The following is a 20,718-nucleotide window of genomic DNA, read 5'->3' on the forward strand; positions in this document are numbered from 1 at the left end:
AATATTTGTGTAAACTTTAAATAAGATCAAATAAGTGTCAGTTAAAACATGATTTTATGTAATATGTCTCTGGGGTCCAATAGAGGAAAATAGTTGACTGAGCTGCTGTTCTCACAAATCCTTTTTTTCCATTGCACATTTACCTTTGTTACAGTACCTGCAACATTTCTCAGTGCACGTGGGATGAATATTTAAACTGAGCAAAATAGCCCGTCACATAACATTATGTCCCATTTACACAAAAAAATATGACTTTTGCACTGGGACCATGCTCATGCATTGTAACCACACTGGCGTTTGCACTCTTTATCCCATATAAGTTACTAGGGCTCAAACAGACTTACAGTATCTGGATCTTCCACTAAAGTTCCTATACTGCTGTCTTTTAAAGTCAGTCTATTATCAGACGAGTCTGTTATTTTGTTGCTGGGATTTATATTGATCTGGGATTGCAACAATTGTAAAAGAAATAGTATTACAAAAGATTAATTGACTTTTTAATCAATCTCAATCCTTTAAAAAACTTCATTCCCATAAATTTGTAAGTTTGATTAGTCTTACGAGATTTTCTAAATGCCATACTATCAGCAAGGAGACACACCTTTAGTTTCCTTCATTTAACACTATGTAAGTATTATTTGAGTTAACTATGTTCAACAGCATGTTGTTTTGTTTTTTTGTCTAGAAAATTGATCAGAGCAAATTGTCCAAATGTTCTTGCCGTGGCGAGTTGTACTTTGAAAAGCTGTGTAGTGCTGCGATGAAATTATTTGCTGGATGAAGCTGATATAGTGATCGTTTGCTCTCAGCTCCATGCCTTGTGTCAGGTGAGTGCTCGCTTGACAGCTGCCCTCCTTGAAACTGTGAGAGTTGTTAATAATTAACCATGATTGGCCACAGGCCCAATTTGGCCACAGGCCCTATAAGACTAGTACAGGCAGATTCTAATAAGCGAGACAAACCCGCCTGAAGCCTTCCTGAATAGGACTTTAGGCAACGTTAATAAACATTAACACAACACCCTCTTCGTAAGTATTCTGCATCACTGTATGTAGGAGAAAAACATACATAATGATATACATAATATATATGCAGGGTACACAGAAAAAAGAATGTCTATACACATAAGTGAAATTAGAGCCTGACAATGATCACACTAAACAAGAAGCAGTTAGATCCTGCCTTATCGCAGACTGCGGATTTTTCTCATAAATCCAAGAGCACGTAACGGGTCATGGGACCCGTATGCAGTAGGGTTCGATCATTTGATTGGTCCAATTTTGAAGCAGCTGCTGTGTGATTGGTGCTTGGCACTGTTGGTCACACATGCTGGTTTGTGATTGGTTGTTCGCCCGTTTCCTTAGTTGTTCACAGTTTTTTTTGTCGTCGTTCTTCCCGTTTAGCTTATCGGTTTCGGTCAGCCGCTACACCTGCTCCCCGGTTCTCGTATTTATCCTCCCTCAAGCACACACGACATGGATGATTTTGACATGCTGAACGCGCCGGCCGCTGGAAACGGCGTCGGCTCCGACGAGGACCCTGCTGCCGCGTTCCTGGCCCAGCAGGAGAGCGAAATCGCGGGGATCGAAAACGACGAAGGCTTCAGCATCCTGGACAGCGGAGAGGTGCCCTCGTCGCTGGGGGAGACTAATGGTGGGTGACGGCTGTGGTCAAAGTGGGGACAGCTCGTCTCCGTTCAGCGATACAATGACTTGGCTAATGTGTCTGTAACCATGGGGACTGGTGCCCGTTACTCAAACGACGACCGTTCTTCTAATCTGGCTCCCAAATGGACTCGAGTGGACGGTCCTTTAGCGCGGCTCGCTAGCGTTAGCTGAGCTAGCAAACGAGCTAGCGCCAACATTAGCCCGTGTGTGTTCGTTAATTAAAATTGCCAAAGGGACAGGGATACACACAGGGAACCTCGGGGTGATTGGTTAATACTGTTTCACGTGATTAATGAAGCATCCGTTTGTAGAATGAATGAAGTCGACTGATAAGCCCGGGCCTGGGTCGTGTCATTCATCGGTGAAGTGACAGCGCTACGTGTAGCTCCGCCAGCTAGCCGTCCAGTCTCGAGAGGAAGCCGATGGAGCTCAGTGACCTTTGGCCACGACTCCCTCGTTTCCTCGAAGCTGTAGCTGCGCGACGTCAGGACTGCTGACATGTCACACTATGACAGACGTCTGTCCTTTTGACGATTCAGCAAGAGTGAGGGACAACCAGCTAGCTGGGGTGGAGTCATTGTAGATGTTGTGTTTGTGGTTTTATTTGTCTGCTTGATTTTAAATGCAATCTTCCGTGTGTCCTCTTTAGATGGTGCCATCAACGGAGAGCTTCATGGGGTAAAACACTGTCCTTACAGTATATTTATGTATTCTCTGTGTTGTTTCTTCCTCTGTATGTTGTTTGTGAATGGGGAGCACTTGGTCAGCAGCCCATTGTGCCCACGATGGGCACACATCTTCCATATTTTCACCCGTAAATATTAGAGAACTAATGTACTAGCAACCTCTCAGGAAGTTTGCTGTTGTCTCTGCCGACTCCATAGAGGATTTCATATCTATCAGTTATATAAAATAAACCCACAGTTAAGATTGATTTTCTAGCCCACTAATTTTGAATGTTAATCTGGAAATCCACCATATCTGCCAACAATATAAACAAACATTTTTGTTTGTATTTTTTCAACTAAGTATGGTAAGTCAAAGTTAAACCAAGTTTGTGTGCAAACGTTGACAGATGTTTCCAGGAGACAGTTTGGGTAACGAACCCTGCGTTTGAGATTTTCTTGGTTGGTTTAGTAATACCCGTCTGACTAGAGACTCCATCTTAGTGAAGCAGTTTAGTAAGTGTAATGTTACAATATCTGATTGGGATTATGACCAAAACTACGAAATACAAACCAGTGTTGTAAAAATTCAGAATTATCCTTTAACAAATTGATGATCGTAATATTCAGTTGCCTTGCTAACAGGATGTTGAAAATAGCTCCAGTGCTTTTCCTCATTTTATGCTTCAACTCTGCAGCTTTCTCGTTGAATAACATGAAAAGAATATGTGTAGTATTGTGGTGTAAGTGGTGGTGTGGAAAATCATTCTTTTCTTTTAGCACTATGGCAGTGGGATTTTAATACTAACCTCAGATGTTTGAATATCTGGCTGTTAGATTTGCTCCAACTTCCTTTTCCTGTGCTGTCATTGCAACATTGCTTCCTTTTGCACGGTCAGGGCTTCCATCTGTTTGTGAAAGAAGCAAAGCTGATGAAACTAAAAGTGGTCCACGTTTGGTTTTTAAAAAAGCCTCTTGGTCATCATCAAGCAAACCTTTACAAGCTTACAGTATTAACTGCAAGCATTTGGGAATCGGGACAAGAGACTGACCGCCAGGCTTGTTTGAAAATGTTTTTTCAAGTTTCAGATGATAGTTGAAAAAGATGAACTATTGAATAATTCAGGATGAGGGGCTTTTGTTTTAGAAATGTTTTCTTATCATCGCCTTCCCTCTTTCTCAGGAAAGCAACGGTCCCTCGGATGCTTACGCAGCAATTTCCAGCGCCGACCGGCTGCAGGCCGAACCTGAAAGCCTACGCAAGTGGAGGGAGGAGCAAGGCGACAGGCTGGAGTTGCTCGGTAAGCACACTCTGGAGAGTTTTTAAAAAGCTAACAGGACAGACTGCTCTCTGAAACATGGAGAAGTGAGGTTATTATTGTGGCCTCTGCACCAAGTGCTGGATATTCAAACAGTCTGTGAAGCATCAGTTTGAGAACAAACCAAAGACTGAAATCACAAATTCGCCTACCCGGTCATTCCTACCTATTGTCTTTACCTTCAAATCTGCTCTTGACTTTTTTCTTCGTTCTTCTCCTCGCTTATCTCCCTCCACAGACGCCAACTCTCGCACTCAGGAGTCCGAGTGGAAAGAGAAGGCCAAGGTGGAGCTGGAGGAGTGGCACGCCAGACAGAACGAGCAGCTGGAGAAAACCAAAACCAATAACAGGTACTGACCCCTTAGAGGGATTGAAACAGGACAAAAGATTGTTGGAATGCTAATATTACTATTTTTTCTTAAAAGCCAGGAGGAAGATTTGGTGTTTTTTAAAAGCTCACGATCTCTGAAAATATGTGAATATTTTAAAATGTCATTAACAGCCTTTAAATAATATCAGCATTCGTGGATTTAGCTGTGGGTGAGCATTATTTAACCACCAAAGTTGAATAAGACCAAGTGTTTTTCTACTATTCTTATTAACATTTACTACCATTTAATGTTGCGCCGAAAACCGGCAGATTAATTTGTGTCCTCCACCAGGTAACTCATTGTTTTTACAGGTTGGATTGGCCAATGTGTCAGTTTGTGCAGCAGTGTAATGTAGCCCTGCTGCCCTATGAATAATGAACAACCAGCAGCCACGACTTCAGACTCATGTCTGCCTGTGTTTCCTTGTGTGTTGGAAAACTATTTCTGCTCTATAATCTTATGGTATTGACGTTTTTTGTCTCATAAAAAAATATAACTTGTGTAACTCCTTATACAAATGTGTAATTATGGTAAAAAAAACCTGCAGAGTTGGGGCCGACGACAGATTTCTTCCCATCCAATTTTCCAACAATCAAATTGATGCATTTCAATTGAAAATTCAAATAAAACCACATTAGTATTCAGTTTAAATGATACGACCCACAGATGAGCAAATTAGTCCTCACTAATAATATCTGTGACTATCAAATATTTTCATAACGTGGATTCATAGCCTATAGTTCAACCATACTGTATCATGATGTTTCAGGTAACTGGCTTATAAGTTCAGAGAGGAAAACTTGAAATGAATACTGTTTTGAACTACAGTAACTAACTCTCCAGTAAAAACTAGTTGAGTTTAGAATGCAAAGAGCTAATGGTGTAGTGTACATCACCAGTGCTGCAATTAAAGATTTAAAATCGTCAGATAGCTTCCCTGAAACTGTGAACCTTCCACAGACTTCAGCCTTTGATTATATGCCTGAGCACATTAATGTGTGGTAACCTATAATGCTTGTGTTTCCATCCTATTCTCCCTTTTACCGCTGTCTCTCTTCTCTCCTGCCTTCTTGCTGCTCTGTCGTTTGGGCGGATGTTTGTCCAGGGTGCTGGATGAAGACTTCTACAAGCAGCCCTTCTCTGAGCTCATTGGTTATGTGTATGTTGCTCCAACTAACATCCTCCTCCTTTATTTGTTTATTCATTTATCTATTTGATTCCTGTTTTCTCCATCATCGTCAGCTCCCGACATACCACCATTGACCTCATATCCCAGTCATTAGTTGCTGTGTTGCTGTGTTTTGGTTCCATCGTTAGTTTTCCATATTTAACCACTTGGATTTATAATCAGTTCTCCTCTCATCTAGCTTTTTTTTAATATATAAACTGCAGTAATTTTCTTCAGATATGTCTGCATGCCATATGTGAGTGGATGCCTGTCAGGATATTTCAGTAGAGAGAATGTCTACATGTGACTGTCACTGCCAATCCACTGAAACCATGATAATCCTATCATCACTTTGCGTTTGTTGATTTCTCATCTCCTCATTCATTCACATACAAATTCCCTTTGACTCATTTCAGCAAAAACATTTAGCAAATACATTTCGTGAGTTTCCCACAATTATCACTTGCTTACATTAATAGTATGAAGTCTCATAGAAAGTGTTTTGTCTCTACTTTACGGCTTTTGTTTTTGTGATTTTAAACAAAATATATCCAAATGTAGCATGCCGATAGATTTATTTGAAGCATTTGTGTCTTCATGTGGACGTGGATCTGTTTGAAAAATAAGATAAGATCTCACGGCTCAATATGCAGAGTTGACTTGATTAATCTTGGTGATGGTTTCTTCCTCTGAAACTCGCCAAGTCAAGTGCCAAACTACACATAAATATGTCAGTTTTTAAATACACTGTGTAGTTAAATACTATCTTATTTAAAGTTATTAGATCATATTTTTTGTCATATTAGCTCTCAAAGTACAGCTTTTTAATTGTATGTACTTCACCAAGTGAAGTTGGGCTTTTACTCAAGCCGTCTATGATATTGAGAAACCTGCGTCCTTCGTTTTTTGCCTTTGAGGATATTTAGAATCTTCGCTGCAGGAAGGTCAGTAATAGTTCAGGGCATCAGTCACCCTCTTCAGAATCACAGGTTTCCAGCCTTGTGTTTGTGATTTTTGTCCGTAAATGGGTCTTGAATTAATTTGCAGGTGGCACAAAATAATTTGTTTGAATTTTCTAAAGGTGAAGGCACCACTGGTCATGTCATGAATACACAACTGCTTCAAACTGAACAGTGTTCATGCTTTATTTGATTGTTGGCTGCTCTGTAGCCACTGCTGTCCAGCAGGATGATCCGCTGATTGGCCCAAGCAAGCTGGCCAATAGCCTGAGCTGTGCAGCCTTTGGTTTGGCTTACAAATTACTTGGGGACGTCCATCGGTCTGCATTGTGGTGTACACGTTTCATTTCTTCTTGTTCATTAGCTTTGGTTTCAAGGCCACTATAGCTGAAAGACATCATGTACGGTGAGAATTGTTTAACATCTGTCCTGGTAAAATCTTTATATTTTTAATCCTCACTTCCCGTTCACTGAGCTGTTCGATGGGCTGTTCTTCTTTTGAGAATCGGTATCACATTTCCATTGTATTTGAAGCTCAGTACTACTATATGCATGCTCCTGGATATAAGGCTTGTCTGTTGATTAGGGAAAGGACTATTTCCTTATGATGTTTCAGTTTTCTATGTTTTATGCAGTGTACAACTCAATGCAGCTCTTACGTGAGATATTCCCAATAATGTAGAACAAATAGCTTTTTAGCCTCAGCATTGTTGGTGTAGACAGACGCTGAATCACACCACCGTCTTCCTCCTATATGCTGTAGGTTTGTGTCCATGACGAGGGCTGCTGGGACCTTATTTATGAACGAGTGGGCTTGAAAGATGTGACTACAGCTTCCCACACTAAAGTTGTGATTTAAAAAAAGAAAAGGTGAAAGGAGAATGAACAGATCTGTGGACATTCTCTGAACAATGCCTGTAAACTCTTGAAGAAGTGGGAGCTCGGCATAACTGGCAAAGTATTGAAATAAAGGGTGTGAGCGAGTTATTAACATGAAGAAAGAAAAGCTGCATGTAGATGAACTCCTTCACCAGTCATTGATAAGGATATGTCTGAAATTGACCCAACAATTAGAAGAGTTTACAGTTTTTTAAAAGAGACCACAGGCCACAATGTCCTTTCGTATGTAATTGACAGAAATATGGCATGAGCCAATATATACACATTCTGACCAAACCAAAGGCTGCACACCATTCTATGTGTGGAACACTTTGAACGACGAAGAAAAGTTACAACATTTGCTGCTCTCGCATGTTTGCTTTCAACATCTGCATTTAGCTCATTTTGGTTGTCTTTCATTTCGTCCCCTCCCCTCTCTCTTTTCTAAATTCTGACTTGTGAAACTGTTTCTCCCTGTTTTCTTTTCCTATGCACCTTAAAGCACACACATTAACCATCCTTGCTACCGCCTAGACCAGTTAAGTAAAAATATAAAACCCCAGAACCTCCATATATATATATTTTTGATGGGGTAGATGCAGTTCTTTGTGTGTGTGTGTTTGTGTGTGTGTGTTAGATATGTATGCCTTGTTCAGATTTACCTAGTTTGCCAGCCCAACAGTTAGATCCACTGCCTAGATATAGGTTTGATATAATGTCCCCTCTGCGATGTCGTGGTCCCTCGAGTCCCCTGTGTATTTGTAGTTGGTTGTGACAGTGAATGTTCATTGGCTTCTCATCCCCCATTTTGCTTTGTGTCCTTTGTTGTAGTTGGTAGCGGAGTTTGTGCGTAGAAGTGGGGTGGGGTTCGGGAAATAAAATATGGCAGTGGAATTATTACTATGTTTTGTGGGTTGGGTGTGAAAAGTGCTCTCGTTTGTTTAAGCCATGTTCTGTGACCTGCATCTCCAAATGTACTGTGATAGTGGCACGGATCCAGTTTAAAAGTTTTGTCCTTTGTTAATTCACTTTTGTGTTTTAATTTCAATTTTGTGGTAAGTCATGTAGTGTAAATGTATTTGTTATTCTTATATTTTTTTGGTTTTGTTTGATTGATGGTTTAAAAACTCCTCAACTGTCACCAAAGAAAAACCCACTAATTGATCTGTTCCACAATGACGCGTTCTTTGCCACACCTCCAAACAGCCTGCTTTCCAGCCGCAGCACAATGCATGGCGAAGGCCCGGTAGTGCTTCCAGTTCTTTTGGGCTTGGTTAAAAAAATCATAACTTCTCATTATTGTTTCTTTTTAATCAAGGACAAGTATACAGATGAGCTCGCCATCTCTATACTTTGGGTCTTGCTGAGGAAAGAGAACATTGTAAATATTCAACTCCCGGGCGGGTCGTGGACAAACTCCCCTCCCTCAGTTCTACACAGAACTGCCTTTTTAACCAACCAAAAATGCTCATCAGACCTTATGAATATTATTCTTATTATTCTTGTAGCTTCTGTTTGGTTTTCTCTTTGAATTTTCCATCAGTGTTTTGTTTGTACGCCCCTAAGTGTTGTGGAGAGTTAAATATAGCTGACTGTACTGTGAAGTGTGAGCCGAGTCGGGGGCATGTCGAAGGTGATGAAGCTGTTGTAGCCCGTATCTCTTTGTGAGCATAAAGACGGACGTGTGTGTGTTTATGTTTGATGATTGGACTGTCCTGTCCTGAGGTAGACTCTGCTGAACCAACAATGTCCCACCAAGCCAAGGCAAAATATATTAGAGATTTGTATATCAAAAATGTATTAATTATTAGTAGTATGGCATTAGATGAATAATTCTCAAATTTTGATGTAAGACAAAGTTCTGCTTTAATTTATCTGGCAAATCAGTCCATCACGCTATACTAAACCCCGTTGAGCCATGAGAGCTTGTGTTTGTTGATGATCAGCAGAGGATTTTTTCTCAGGGCTGTACGATCATCTGTTTACCTCGCCTCTTCCCCCGCTGACTCTTTTCCTTTTTTCCTCTCCTTCCCCTCTTCCCTGTCGCATGTAGGGCGGCTGAGGAAGCCATGATTTCAGACCTGGACGAGACCAACCCCGGCACTGAGTGGGAGCGGGTGGCTCGGCTCTGCGACTTCAACCCCAAGTCCAGCAAGCAGGCCAAAGATGTGTCCCGCATGCGCTCCGTCCTCATCTCCCTGAAGCAGGCTCCGCTCGTCCGCTAGGCAGCCCAGGGCTGCTCAGGCCATCATTCCATATCATCCTCTTATCACCACACACCAACCAGCCCAACTACCGATGTCCCACATACTATAAAGACAAGGGGGCTTGCACCTCATCTGTTCATATCTGTTTGCCACACAGAGCCCTTTCCTCCCCCTCAGTGGAAAGATATAGTCAGTGGTCCCATCCCCATCCATCTCCCCTGGGCAGGGCTGTTGAGATTAACCTTGAAGGACCAGCTCACCATTTTCTGCTCCCTGAAAAGTTTTTACCTGGGTGAACCTCTTCCACAGACTAGTCGAGACCTTGTAGTTCCTCTCCCTTGTTGTTTACAGAGATCAAGACCAATTAGATCTTCTGTTAGGAATAACACGAGCAGTTCTCCTGCTCTTGTGTAACACTTGAGTGAGGGCGGCGACTCTAAAAGGGAAGGGTTGGTTTGTTTGGGCCTACAGCTACACTACAGCCCGCTTCTCACGGCCACTCAACAATATCATTCCCATGATGCTTTTCTCTTATTCAATCTTTTCGTTGACCTTTTGTGGGTTGATTGATGTTATATTGGTTTATTCACCTTTTTACCCTCCAGCACATCACCTCATGTTTTCCCATCCTTACAAAAAAGTATCATCAGGATTATCTCTGTTTTTTCAAGGACCAAACGAAGACTAAAAACTCCAGTGTGTGTGTGTGTGTGTGTAGAGCCTGCGTGTGGCATGTGTAAAATTTTCCAATCTATGCATTTCCTTTAAAGAAAAAAAGAAGAAAAAAGCCCCCCCCCCCTCCTGTCAGGAACTGAACAAAGTCCTGTCTGACCTGTTTGTATGTGTTTAGACCTCAACAGTGTGTGTATGTACTCTGTGTGTACCTATACATATATATACCTGTACCTGTACATATACAGAAGGCAATATATATACAGAATCCGAAACATTTATGCCATTGAAATTAGACAGATGTGGTTTTAAAGAGAACTAAACATCAGCCAGCTGTTGCTTGACCATGTGTTTCCATTGTCCTTATGATTTCAATATCAGTAAAAACTGAATGGAAGTCGTCGTCCTGTCATTCTTCAATGTGATGTGATTGTTGTTGCTGTGTCTCTGGCCAGTGTGGTGTCAACTGACGGGGTCACGGTGTCGCCTGCAGATCCTGGAAGTGTGAATTTAACTGTTTAGCAGTTTGGTTACTTTTGGACAACAAAATATACTTGGAATTTGTATTGTTTAACTTGAACGTCTGTGTTTCTGTGTCAAACATAAATGTTTAGATGAAGATTCTTGATTTGCTAAAAAAAGTAGATCCTTTCACAGCATAAGCCACATGCAAAGACGTCTGGCAGAAACAACTGCCTCCTGCATCTTAAAGTGAGTCATTTTAAAAATTCTGAATAATTGGTGATCACTGGGTGAATGGGGATATTACTTCTTGTGTGCTTGATGAAAATCTAAATGTTGTAGCAGCTCGTTCTGCTACATCCTTGTGGCCAAACGTATCAGTTCACTGCTTTAAAACTAGGTCAAGTGGTGATTGTAGCTGCATCGCAATCCACATCTCAATGTCGGAGCTCAGAAATGCCTCGAGATAAAGTCAGCTTTTACCCCACCGATGAAAACTGGTACAACTGGTAGAACAGATGTTATTAACCATGGATCGGATTCAACACGTGCCATCTTGCCACCTCAAACACACACCCGTGCTTCATCATTGCTGAAATTGGACAAAACCATCAGGGAGACATTGAGATTGCTAAGAAAATGATCAAGATGGCAAAGGTAATTAAAGGAGGTGAAACTTTGTCTTTAAAAGAAAAAAGGTTAATACAAAAAAATGCATTTCTTTCTGCTGTCAAAATTGATCCAGCGTCTACTATTCTTTTGATCTTGTCCTCTCCTGTGCCTCATTGTCGTGTGTCATCTCAGGACTGTGGTGCTGACTGTGCCAAATTCCAGAAAAGTGAATTGGATTACAAATTTAGCAAGCGGGCCTTGGAACACCTGTACAATTGCAAGCACTCCTGGGGCAAAACTTATGGTGACCACAAGCGTCACTTGGAGTTTAGCCATGATCAGTACAGGGAACTGAAGAAGTATGCAGAAGAAATTGGAATCTTCTTCACAGCCTCTGGCATGGACGAGGTAAGAAACCTTTTAATCCACAGCCCCAGTAACTGACTGAAACCGACCGACCACTTGGTGTGGTAGGTTTCAGCACACTGGCTGTTCATGACATTAAGGCATTCATTAAGATAATGCATGAATACATATATATATATTTTTTTTTTTTAACTATTTCATTTTATTATGTCAGTGCTTCTGCTTTGTATGTTGCAGTCAGTGTCTAATAATGCTGTACAACTTTAGCCCATATTATTATTAACAATATTATCCCTCATTTTATTCCTTCGTTGTATCTTTTATTATGAGTCTCTGTGTGCTGCATGTTTTAAATAGTGTCATGAGTGATGTTTCTATTCACATGAATATCCTCCTGACGCTCTAGGGCATGCTTTTGAATGATGAATAACTTTGTAAATTCAATATTATCTTTAAAAAAAACCCCAAACCTCTAACAGCACACATTAACAGCAATGTGCACTGTCCCTGTAGAATGAATCAACTTATGATTAAAGAGAAAACTTACAACGGCTGACAGGATCAAATGAGAATTGCTGTTACACAACCCATTTGTGCATTTGTGCTTTAATTACATCCATGCCGATAGATGGCTGTGGAGTTCCTCCATGAGCTCGATGTGCCTTTCTTTAAAGTTGCCTCCTGTGATGCGAACAACTTCCCCTATCTGGCGGTAACTTCCAAAAAAGGTACGAAGCTGTGGAGCATGTACCTAACCTCAACTAAACCTAACAAAATCTAAACCACTAGCTGGCAAAGGAAGACATATAAATGTAAAGGAGTTGTACAAAGGTTTGTTGTTGCCACTTCAATGTTGGATTTTCTATTTGAAGACTAAGCTGTAAGGTCAATACAGTACATTCCACCTAATCCTTGTCTCACTTTAAACTGAGCTTGTTGGTTGGTGGAACGTTGTCATTTTTCGCCACACCTTTGTAAATGGGTGCAGTCACGGGTGCAACAGACTTGAACGTTGAGTTCGACGTTTGTAAAAAAATATTAATTAGACTCCAAAAAAAGACAAATGCGCAGACATTGGCCTCGGCTCACCTGTTGACGTTTACTGAGCCGTGTATTGTAACTTAAAGATAAATTCATGTGACGTGTCTTTAGAATCAGTCTTTTTTTACCTTTCACAGTATGGTGAGGAAAATTGTATTTCATGAATGAAGGTTTATGCATGCTGTCATGGCAGGGCATAAACATGTTCTTCTTTGTAAATATGTCCAGGCTGGTGCATCCTGTTAAAAAAACAACCATATCTCCCTCTTTCTTTGTGGCTGTCCACATCAGGACGTCCCATGGTGGTGTCCACTGGGATGCAGTCCATGGAGACAATTCGTCGAGTCTACAAGACAGTGAGGGAGCACAACCAGAACTTCACCCTGCTGCAGTGCACCAGCGCCTACCCTCTGGACCCCAAAGATGTCAACCTCAGTGTGATCAAGGTAAGATGAACAGAGCAAGCGTCTCCTCCCAGTCAGTCGGACAGACATATAAACTCTGAGTTGTACATCATGTCCAGTTTGTGTGTTGAAAAGATTCAGATCTTTTGGAGTTGACTTGGTACAATCTATGTCACCTCCAGTCTCTTCTGAATGGCGAAACTGAAAGTTCACATAATGTGTGTGAATAATACAGTACACATTTGTAAAATGCCTTTTAGGGCAATGTTTCCCTGTTCAGTTTTAGACATTGATAATGGATATACATTCCGACTTACAATAAGTGCAGTCAATCATGAAGATATTACCCAAAAAGAACCATGCGAGTATATTAAAACTGCCTTATCAGATACGACTGTCTGGCAGTTCAGTGCAATGGGTTTTGCAGAATCCAAAACCTTTCAATTGGTTGCGTGAACTTGGCTTTTCCACGCCATGTTCAAGAGATGCCTCTGATTGTCCCACTTTTCAGTGACTGCCCAGATTGTACAACTGGGTGATGGTCTACTCAAAGACTTCATCTTGTGACACTTGTGTCAGGAGGAACGTGGAACACAGTGTTGTGGCACTTGCTCTTGAGGGCAACTCCTTGATCGGCTGTGCTGTTGTGTCCAATCATGAAACCGTCACCGGTAAGGTCAATGCTAGGTTCATGTTTTTGGTTAATGCCTTATGCTATTAGGGTGAGGACCATCCTTTCTGAAACATGTTGGATGGTTCCATCAGTGATGAAATCTGATATCATGGTATTTAAGGTGTGGTATTCAAGGTGTGTGTGTGTGTGTGTGTTTCCACAGCGCTGGCAATGGTCTGGCTGCACCAGTATGCTCGAAAGAAAACTAGGGCCTATGACATGTCACTCAACCATGTCTAAAGACAAAAGTGTTAACACAAATTACAAAAGGCCTAATTTTGAGCAGAAGGGCTGAGATGCCATAATGACAAAAACAGAAGAATACTAATGTTGACTTTGCGATCGCACATTCCAAATCTTTGCCAAAACGTAAACATTTCAGCATGTAGATTGCCAGCTCAAATCTTGCTGCTGTTTCCCTTGGTGATGGGGATTTTGGAAACTGTAACAGCCTGGAACAGGTGAGGAAGGACTGTGCCACCTGATATAGCCCAATGGCAGGAATGTACCCACAGTCTACATCCAGTGAGTCAAACTAGGCAAACCATGTTTACCATAGGACAGAAGTGTATTTCACGGATACGCATATAGCATATCTGATAGCATATCAGAGTTCAGGGTATAATAGCATCATTAAAGACGCAACAGACAACTTTTTGTGCCCCTAGTGGTTCCAGGTGGTATTGTTGTTTGGTCACTGTTGTAAAGACGCTGCAGTAGCAAGATGCCGGTGAGGATGCAGACACTACTGTCCAGTGTCTGAATGTCATGTGATACCACAGTATTGTGCAACTCTACTGTACTGAAAAAAAGCCTTGTGTACTTGAGGAGTACCTGGTTGCAGTATAATACGTTTATTTTTCATTCATTGGCATGATGATGCATGTTTATTTTATTCCACATCAGTTTTGGGAGTGTCCGTGGAGAACAGTTAAACTGGAAACTGCGGTCCAAACCAACATGCCTCCCTCCCTCCTTTAGCAGACAGTGTCAACAAACTTTGGAGGAGGAAGAGCATATTTGTATGTTGGGAAATCAAACTATGTCAATGTTGTGTGTGTGTGTGTGTGTGTGTGATAGGCTACCTTTGGGGACAAAGTTCACATTAAAAAGTAATTAATCGGGGGCGGCTTGTGAAATCGACAAATCGCCTTTGTCCCGTCGGGGACAAAGGCTTTAAAAGTCTGTGTAATGTTTCCGAAAGTGACCTACAGTATGACACTGTTTGTGTGTGTGTGTGTGTGTGTGTGTGTGTGTGTGTGTGTGTGTGTGCATATGTGTGTGTGTTGGTGGGTGTATCTTATATCTGCCCCACTCTAGTCTTTATTCCACTCAGTGCAAGAATAAAAACTTGTTACGGTTAATGCAATACCAACATTGTTGGTAAGCAAAATCCACATCCCTAAAAAGATAGATATCAAGCTTTATACACAATGTACAGTCAGTAGATGTGAATGCCCTCTCTCTTTTCCTGAAGGAATACCAGAAGGAATTCCCCGACATTCCCATCGGATATTCTGGACACGAGCAGGGGATCTACATCACTGTGGCCGCGGTGGCAATGGGGGCAAAGGTCGTGGAACGCCATGTGACCCTGGATAAGACCTGGAAGGGAAATGACCATGAGGCTTCCCTGGAGCCCTCAGGGCTGGCAGAGCTGGTCCGAGCCATCCGACTGGTGGAGATGGCGAAGGGATCACCGGTCAAGCAGATGTTACCCTGTGAGAAGAACTGCCACGATAAGGTTGGTCTCATTTCTCCTCGTCTTTCTCCCATTCACTCTATTCGTACCAGTTTTCTGAACTTGGTCTCACTTGGACTCAAGCACGACCTAAGTAGAGTTTGGTGGTCAAAGGTCAAAGTCACTGTGACCTCATTCTGACCATCAGTGTTCATGATTCATAGTATCAGATGGAAACCAAACTGATTTTGTATCACTCACTCTTAACTTCCATAAAGTCTGTCTTTTAAATCTCAATCATTTGTTCAATTCATAACCTCACTGTCAATGTAGGGAGGTGAAGCCGCGTGTGCACTCACCGTGATTTCAGGTACTGTATGTGTGGGGAATGTTAAAGACGAATGGTGTTGGGATTTCTCCTGCAACCTCAGTTCATTTCAAAGGTGCCACATGTGGCCCTTTACCAAAAATAAATGCTTCTGTACTGTTAATCTTGCAAATAAAAAGGGGTCTAAATAAGCTCTCTGTTGGAGTGTTATTTTAATTTTTATTCATAACAGTTTAATGTCTTCTCAGATTTAAATTGGGAAAAGTGCATAGGAGAGATTTGCATGGTCAAAGCATAATAATATAGGTTTTTATTTAGTTTAGACACACATTCTGCATTTCTTTAAACCCACAAACTGGAATGGCTGGACATTTCTTCCTCAACGCCCTGGCGCTGCTTATGTTTTTAATTTTAATTTTTAAAGGAAAATCCGGCTTTTACTTTGAACTACAAAGCGGAAGTGTGCAGCGCATTAACTCTTCCGGTCGGCTCTTCCCCCCCAGTCCGTTCAGACGACACGACTCATCACTGTCCCACTCCGTCCGGTCTCCTGATAATTTCACCGTCCGCTCGTCGTCCCGTCGTTTGTTTGAGAACAAAAATGCCTTTAAAGTTCGAGCTGTGTCCCGGAAGGATGATCGGAGGGAACCACCCGTGCTTCATCATCGCCGAGATTGGACAAAACCACCAGGGGGAAATTGAGATCGCCAAGAAAATGATCAAAATGGCAAAGGTGACTGATTTACTTTGAATGTTCTTCGTTGCTCTGGTTTAAATTATGATTATGATTATTATCATCATCATGATTAAAGTAGCAGTCTGCACAGCAGGACGTGACGTCTTCTTCCATGAACGACTCGCCTCACCCTCCTCTCACAGCTTGAATCAATAGTTCAGATTTTAACATGACAGCTGTGTGCAAGTGGCTCTGCAGGATTTTTATGTAAAATAATGTTGAGCCATGTTGCCAGATTTGTGAATGAAGTTTGGCGTGTAAATTCATGCCTGGCACATTTGTGACCGTACAACATTACTGTATTTGTATTAAAGCCACTTGTGCACCCCATGTTTTTGTTTGTGTAGTCCAATGTGAATGTGTCTGTTGTTTTTATATAGAGAATACTGGCGCCTTATGTTTCTGGCTGTAGTTTATGCAGCAGTAGATTTTTTAGATGCTCATAATGAACTTAACAAATGTTCATAATATAATAATAAGTGCTTCATTTGACGGAGGTGTAATTAATTAACAATTTACCAGGACATTTCCTGAAAAAGATCTTTATGATTGGGCAGCCCACAGCAAATTATTAGTATTTTTTCATCGTTTGCGTGTTCAGCCGACCGTTATATATATATGTTGCTTTCTCTCGAAACCGTTACTATTCAACACGATTCCCAAGCTTTACCTCCCTTTTTTTTTTATCCGCCCTCATAGGACTGTGGTGCAGACTGTGCCAAATTCCAGAAGAGTGAATTAGAGCACAAGTTTAACAAGCGGGCCCTGGAGCGCCCCTACACCTCCAAACACTCCTGGGGGAAAACGTACGGGGAGCACAAGCGCCATCTGGAATTCAGCCACGAGCAGTACAGGGAACTGCAGAAATACGCAGAGGAGGTGGGGATCTTCTTCACTGCCTCTGGGATGGACGAGGTGAGAAACACAACGGAGGTTTGGTGACGTTTCGGTCGGGTTACAGTTAAGAGTTTTAACCACAGCGTCCTCTGTCTCAAGATGGCAGTGGAGTTTCTCCATGAGCTCGACGTGCCTTTCTTAAAAGTGGGATCAGGGGACACCAACAACTTCCCCTATCTGGAGAAGACTGCAAAGAAGGGTATGCGTGTGAACTATTATATGCGGGGAAATTTATGCATGACTTTAAGTCGTAAGATGTATTTAATGTGGGGGGAAAAAAAGTGCTCATGCGGTCAATATGTAAACAAATCCAGCAGTGTGTCATTGGGCAACAGTGTTGGGAGGTTTAGGTCACTATGGTGGTAGGAATATATTGTCCTATGCATTAAAATATTTTCCCTGGATGATCCACAGACAAGAATAACTGCAAAAAGAAGTCATAGGCCTCTTTAAAATCATAATTAGTTATGGGAAAGTAAGCAGGAAGTAAACTGTAAAATATTGTTCTTTTGGGTGTGTCCTAACTCAATGTTAAGTTGTTCTGGATCCACACACAAATATGACTTGTAGCCATCACATGGAAGAGTTACTTTTTTGCCAAAGATCTGAAAGATGCATGAAAATGTCTACATATTGACTCTTATTTTAAAAAAATACTTGGAAGTTGAGCATAAGCAAACTTTAAATTCTAATATGCTCCCATTATGTCTGGCTGATGTGCCTTATTAATGAGCCAGTCTGCTCTGCCTTGACGTTATTTTATGAACTGCTGGGACAAAAAAACAAAAAACAAGTGCCACCATAGCATTCTGCCTGCTGCTCACTTTACATGTGATGTTTATCACAGTGTCGCCCTCTTCTGTGTGTCAGGACGTCCCATGGTGGTGTCCAGTGGGATGCAGTCGATGGAGACGATGCGCCGTGTCTACAAGACGGTGAAGGAACACAACCAGAACTTCACTATCCTGCAGTGCACCAGCGCCTACCCTCTGGAAGCTGAGGACGTCAACCTCCGAGTGATCGCTGTAAATACAAAAGAATAGCGTTTCAGGTTTATAGGTCATAGTAGGGTGATGAAATATGTGCCACTAGGTCCAGTTTGAGTGACAGATCTATGAGTTTAAAAGTTTATGGGCTGTCAAATCACTGCAGAGGTGTTTATGATATTACAAGGTTTTCATAAAAATGACCATAACAGCATTATTTTATCTATAATCGCAACGATCTCCCAGTAACAGATGTAATTTTAAAGTCATCCACCTGAAATGTGCATTTGCACGTTAAGTTTTTTTGTTGTAATTAACATATATGGCTTCAAATTGTACCCACAGTGATAAAGATTCAAGTCCATGTTCTACTGGCTAAATATTTTTTTTGCAAATGCATAATCTTCCACTCAGTTTTATATTCTCATATTTCACAATTTATGTTCTCAGATACAGGACATTAGAGATGATTCCTTTCAAAGTATTTCCATACATTTTGTTTAAAGTTAATTAATTCATTTTTTTCCTGACACTTCTTAATGGATGGATTATTTTTTCTTCTTTTTAAGACCTGAACTGGACAAAGTCTACAATCTCGTCAAAACATGCTTCTATTTTCGTGAATATAAATACAACCTACAACTTTCAAGCTATTCAGGTTTCATTGAAAGTAGAAGTCAGCTCTTACTGGCTAAAACAGAATTCTCATAACCATTCATGTTTAATAATGTTCACAAACTGTAGCTATAACCTGATGATGAGATGTTGGCATCATGACACATACAACTTTGAACTATTCTTTTTGTAAAGAGTGTCGCTTGTCTCACTCACAACAGGAATACCAGAAGGAATTTCCTGATATACCCATTGGGTATTCGGGCCACGAGTCCGGGATCAATATTTCAGTGGCGGCCGTGGCTCTCGGTGCAAAGGTCATCGAGCGACACGTAACCTTGGACAAGACGTGGAAAGGAAGTGACCATGCAGCCTCACTGGAGCCCGCTGAGCTGACCGAGCTGGTCCGATCTATCCGGCTCGTGGAGAGGGCGCTGGGCAGCAGCCTGAAGCAGATGTTACCCTGTGAAAAGCCATGCCATGATAAGGTTAAAAATCCTCTTTCTTCTTCTAGAAAATATACACCAAAAAGTTAGAAATACTGTTTTTAATGTCCTCAAGTGACATATTTTTTTACTCTTTCACGAAAGTCTAAGATGAAGAACAAGCCATTACTTTTCATTATTTTCTGCTTTAAGGAACGGTAATAATGTCCCTCCTCTCCGTCTTCTTTCACCAGTTGGGTAAGTCAGTGGTAGCCAAAGTAAAGATCCCGAAAGGAACCGCCCTGACTCTGGACATGTTGACGGTAAAGGTGGCCGAGCCCATGGGCGTCGCAGCCGAGGACATCTTCCAGCTGGTCGGCAAGACGGTGACGGAGGACGTGGAGGAGGACGAGAGCGTTGCGCCAGGGCTGGTGGACAGCTACGGCAAACGGGCCAAGTGCTGAGGATGGAAGAGAGGTTTGATACGAGTTTTGGGGGGGAAATAAGGCACTTAGTTTGAGAGGAAATTAAAATAGTTTCCTCTGGAGCAGAAGTCGACGCATGCAGGAGTGTGATGTTTGGTGCTGCTGAGATTCCTGACATTCAAGTCAATGGATGGTCAGTGAGCAACAGTGTAACTGGACATTATATTAGAGTCTGATGATGTGAATATTATCAGAGCTCCTGTGGTCTGAAAACTCTGCTCAGCTTTTTCTTTTTGTACTTTTCTTAACGTAATGCTCAGACTTTTTGGCAGACATTGTCCCAAATAGACTCATCGTCTTACAAGAAGCTCAGTAGTAGTTTCATGTTGTAGATAGGTACTGCAGCTGATATCACAGTACCTACAGTATTTGTCCAGAAGTCAGTATATTCCTGTTATATCTTCTCATTGAGCTGACAGCATCGTCCACTAGTACGAGGTTGTCTCTAGTTGTTGAAATTCCTGTTACTGAGTCAATCAGGTGTTTGTTTTTTGTTTTTACAGCCGTTTAACCTTGTTTTTGTCATCAACTGGACTTCTTCTGTCTTTGCTCCGACACCAACAGTGCCCACTGACCCATAATGTAAGGATGAATTATGTTACAATACATCTGTTGATATCTGCTGAGAGAAATCTACAATGATCTGAAACGATGAAGCCTCCAAATAAAATATCAATATTGCCAAAATGTCTTTACAACATTGCTTTGTTGTTTGACTGGTTTGACCTTATTTCCATGGCAGCATTATGTAAGTATCATTTTAGATTTGATGGATCAGATTATCTGTGTGAATATGAAGCGACATATACAGGCCGGATATAATCTGCACTGACAGTTGTGCTTCTTGTTTAAACTTCTCTAACATTAGTGTGGTCGATGGTGTGCGTCTCACTCAAATATCCTTTGTGCTTACGACATTTCCAATCAATACACAAATGCTGTTGTTGTATTTTGACGTTTGAACCTTCAGGCATGACATTTTCACATGAGCTCAGGTTTGAAAAGTGAAATAAAATTTGTAATGATTTATTGAAGACAAAAATATTTTTTTCTCCTCAGGAGAAAGGGTGGGTCTTCACAGGAACCCGGGTTTATGTCCT

General features: G+C 41.5%; 3 protein-coding genes across 4 annotated transcripts; all 3 read left to right on the top strand.

Annotated features, from left to right (window-relative positions):
• The first annotated feature begins 1,369 nt into the window (after positions 1-1,369).
• Positions 1,370-10,304, top strand: clta (clathrin, light chain A). 2 transcript variants are annotated; one of them, XM_035637357.2, is made up of 7 exons: positions 1,370-1,653; positions 2,317-2,345; positions 3,516-3,633; positions 3,890-4,001; positions 5,128-5,181; positions 7,531-7,566; positions 9,082-10,304. In XM_035637357.2, exons 1-7 carry the CDS (start codon positions 1,476-1,478, stop codon positions 9,251-9,253), a joined length of 699 nt encoding a protein of 232 aa, XP_035493250.1. In that variant the 5' UTR covers positions 1,370-1,475; the 3' UTR covers positions 9,254-10,304. The 2 variants fall into 2 exon arrangements, with proteins under 2 accessions (XP_035493250.1, XP_035493251.1); XM_035637358.2 differs by lacking the exons at positions 5,128-5,181; positions 7,531-7,566 and having other exon boundaries at positions 1,373-1,653.
• Positions 10,305-10,450: 146 nt separating this feature from the next.
• Positions 10,451-15,852, top strand: LOC118312620 (sialic acid synthase-like). Its single transcript, XM_047333864.1, has 5 exons — positions 10,451-11,026; positions 11,174-11,389; positions 11,976-12,075; positions 12,680-12,834; positions 14,943-15,852. Exons 1-5 carry the CDS (start codon positions 11,009-11,011, stop codon positions 15,345-15,347), a joined length of 894 nt encoding a protein of 297 aa, XP_047189820.1. The 5' UTR covers positions 10,451-11,008; the 3' UTR covers positions 15,348-15,852.
• An 88-nt stretch (positions 15,853-15,940) lies between these two features.
• On the top strand, positions 15,941-20,305 carry LOC118312971 (sialic acid synthase). Its single transcript, XM_035638082.2, has 6 exons — positions 15,941-16,207; positions 16,910-17,125; positions 17,207-17,306; positions 17,978-18,132; positions 18,930-19,196; positions 19,388-20,305. Exons 1-6 carry the CDS (start codon positions 16,076-16,078, stop codon positions 19,595-19,597), a joined length of 1,080 nt encoding a protein of 359 aa, XP_035493975.1. The 5' UTR covers positions 15,941-16,075; the 3' UTR covers positions 19,598-20,305.
• Positions 20,306-20,718: the final 413 nt, after the last annotated feature.

This window comes from Scophthalmus maximus, chromosome 8 (assembly GCF_022379125.1).
Source record: "Scophthalmus maximus strain ysfricsl-2021 chromosome 8, ASM2237912v1, whole genome shotgun sequence".
NCBI classification, from domain to species: Eukaryota; Metazoa; Chordata; class Actinopteri; order Pleuronectiformes; family Scophthalmidae; genus Scophthalmus; species Scophthalmus maximus.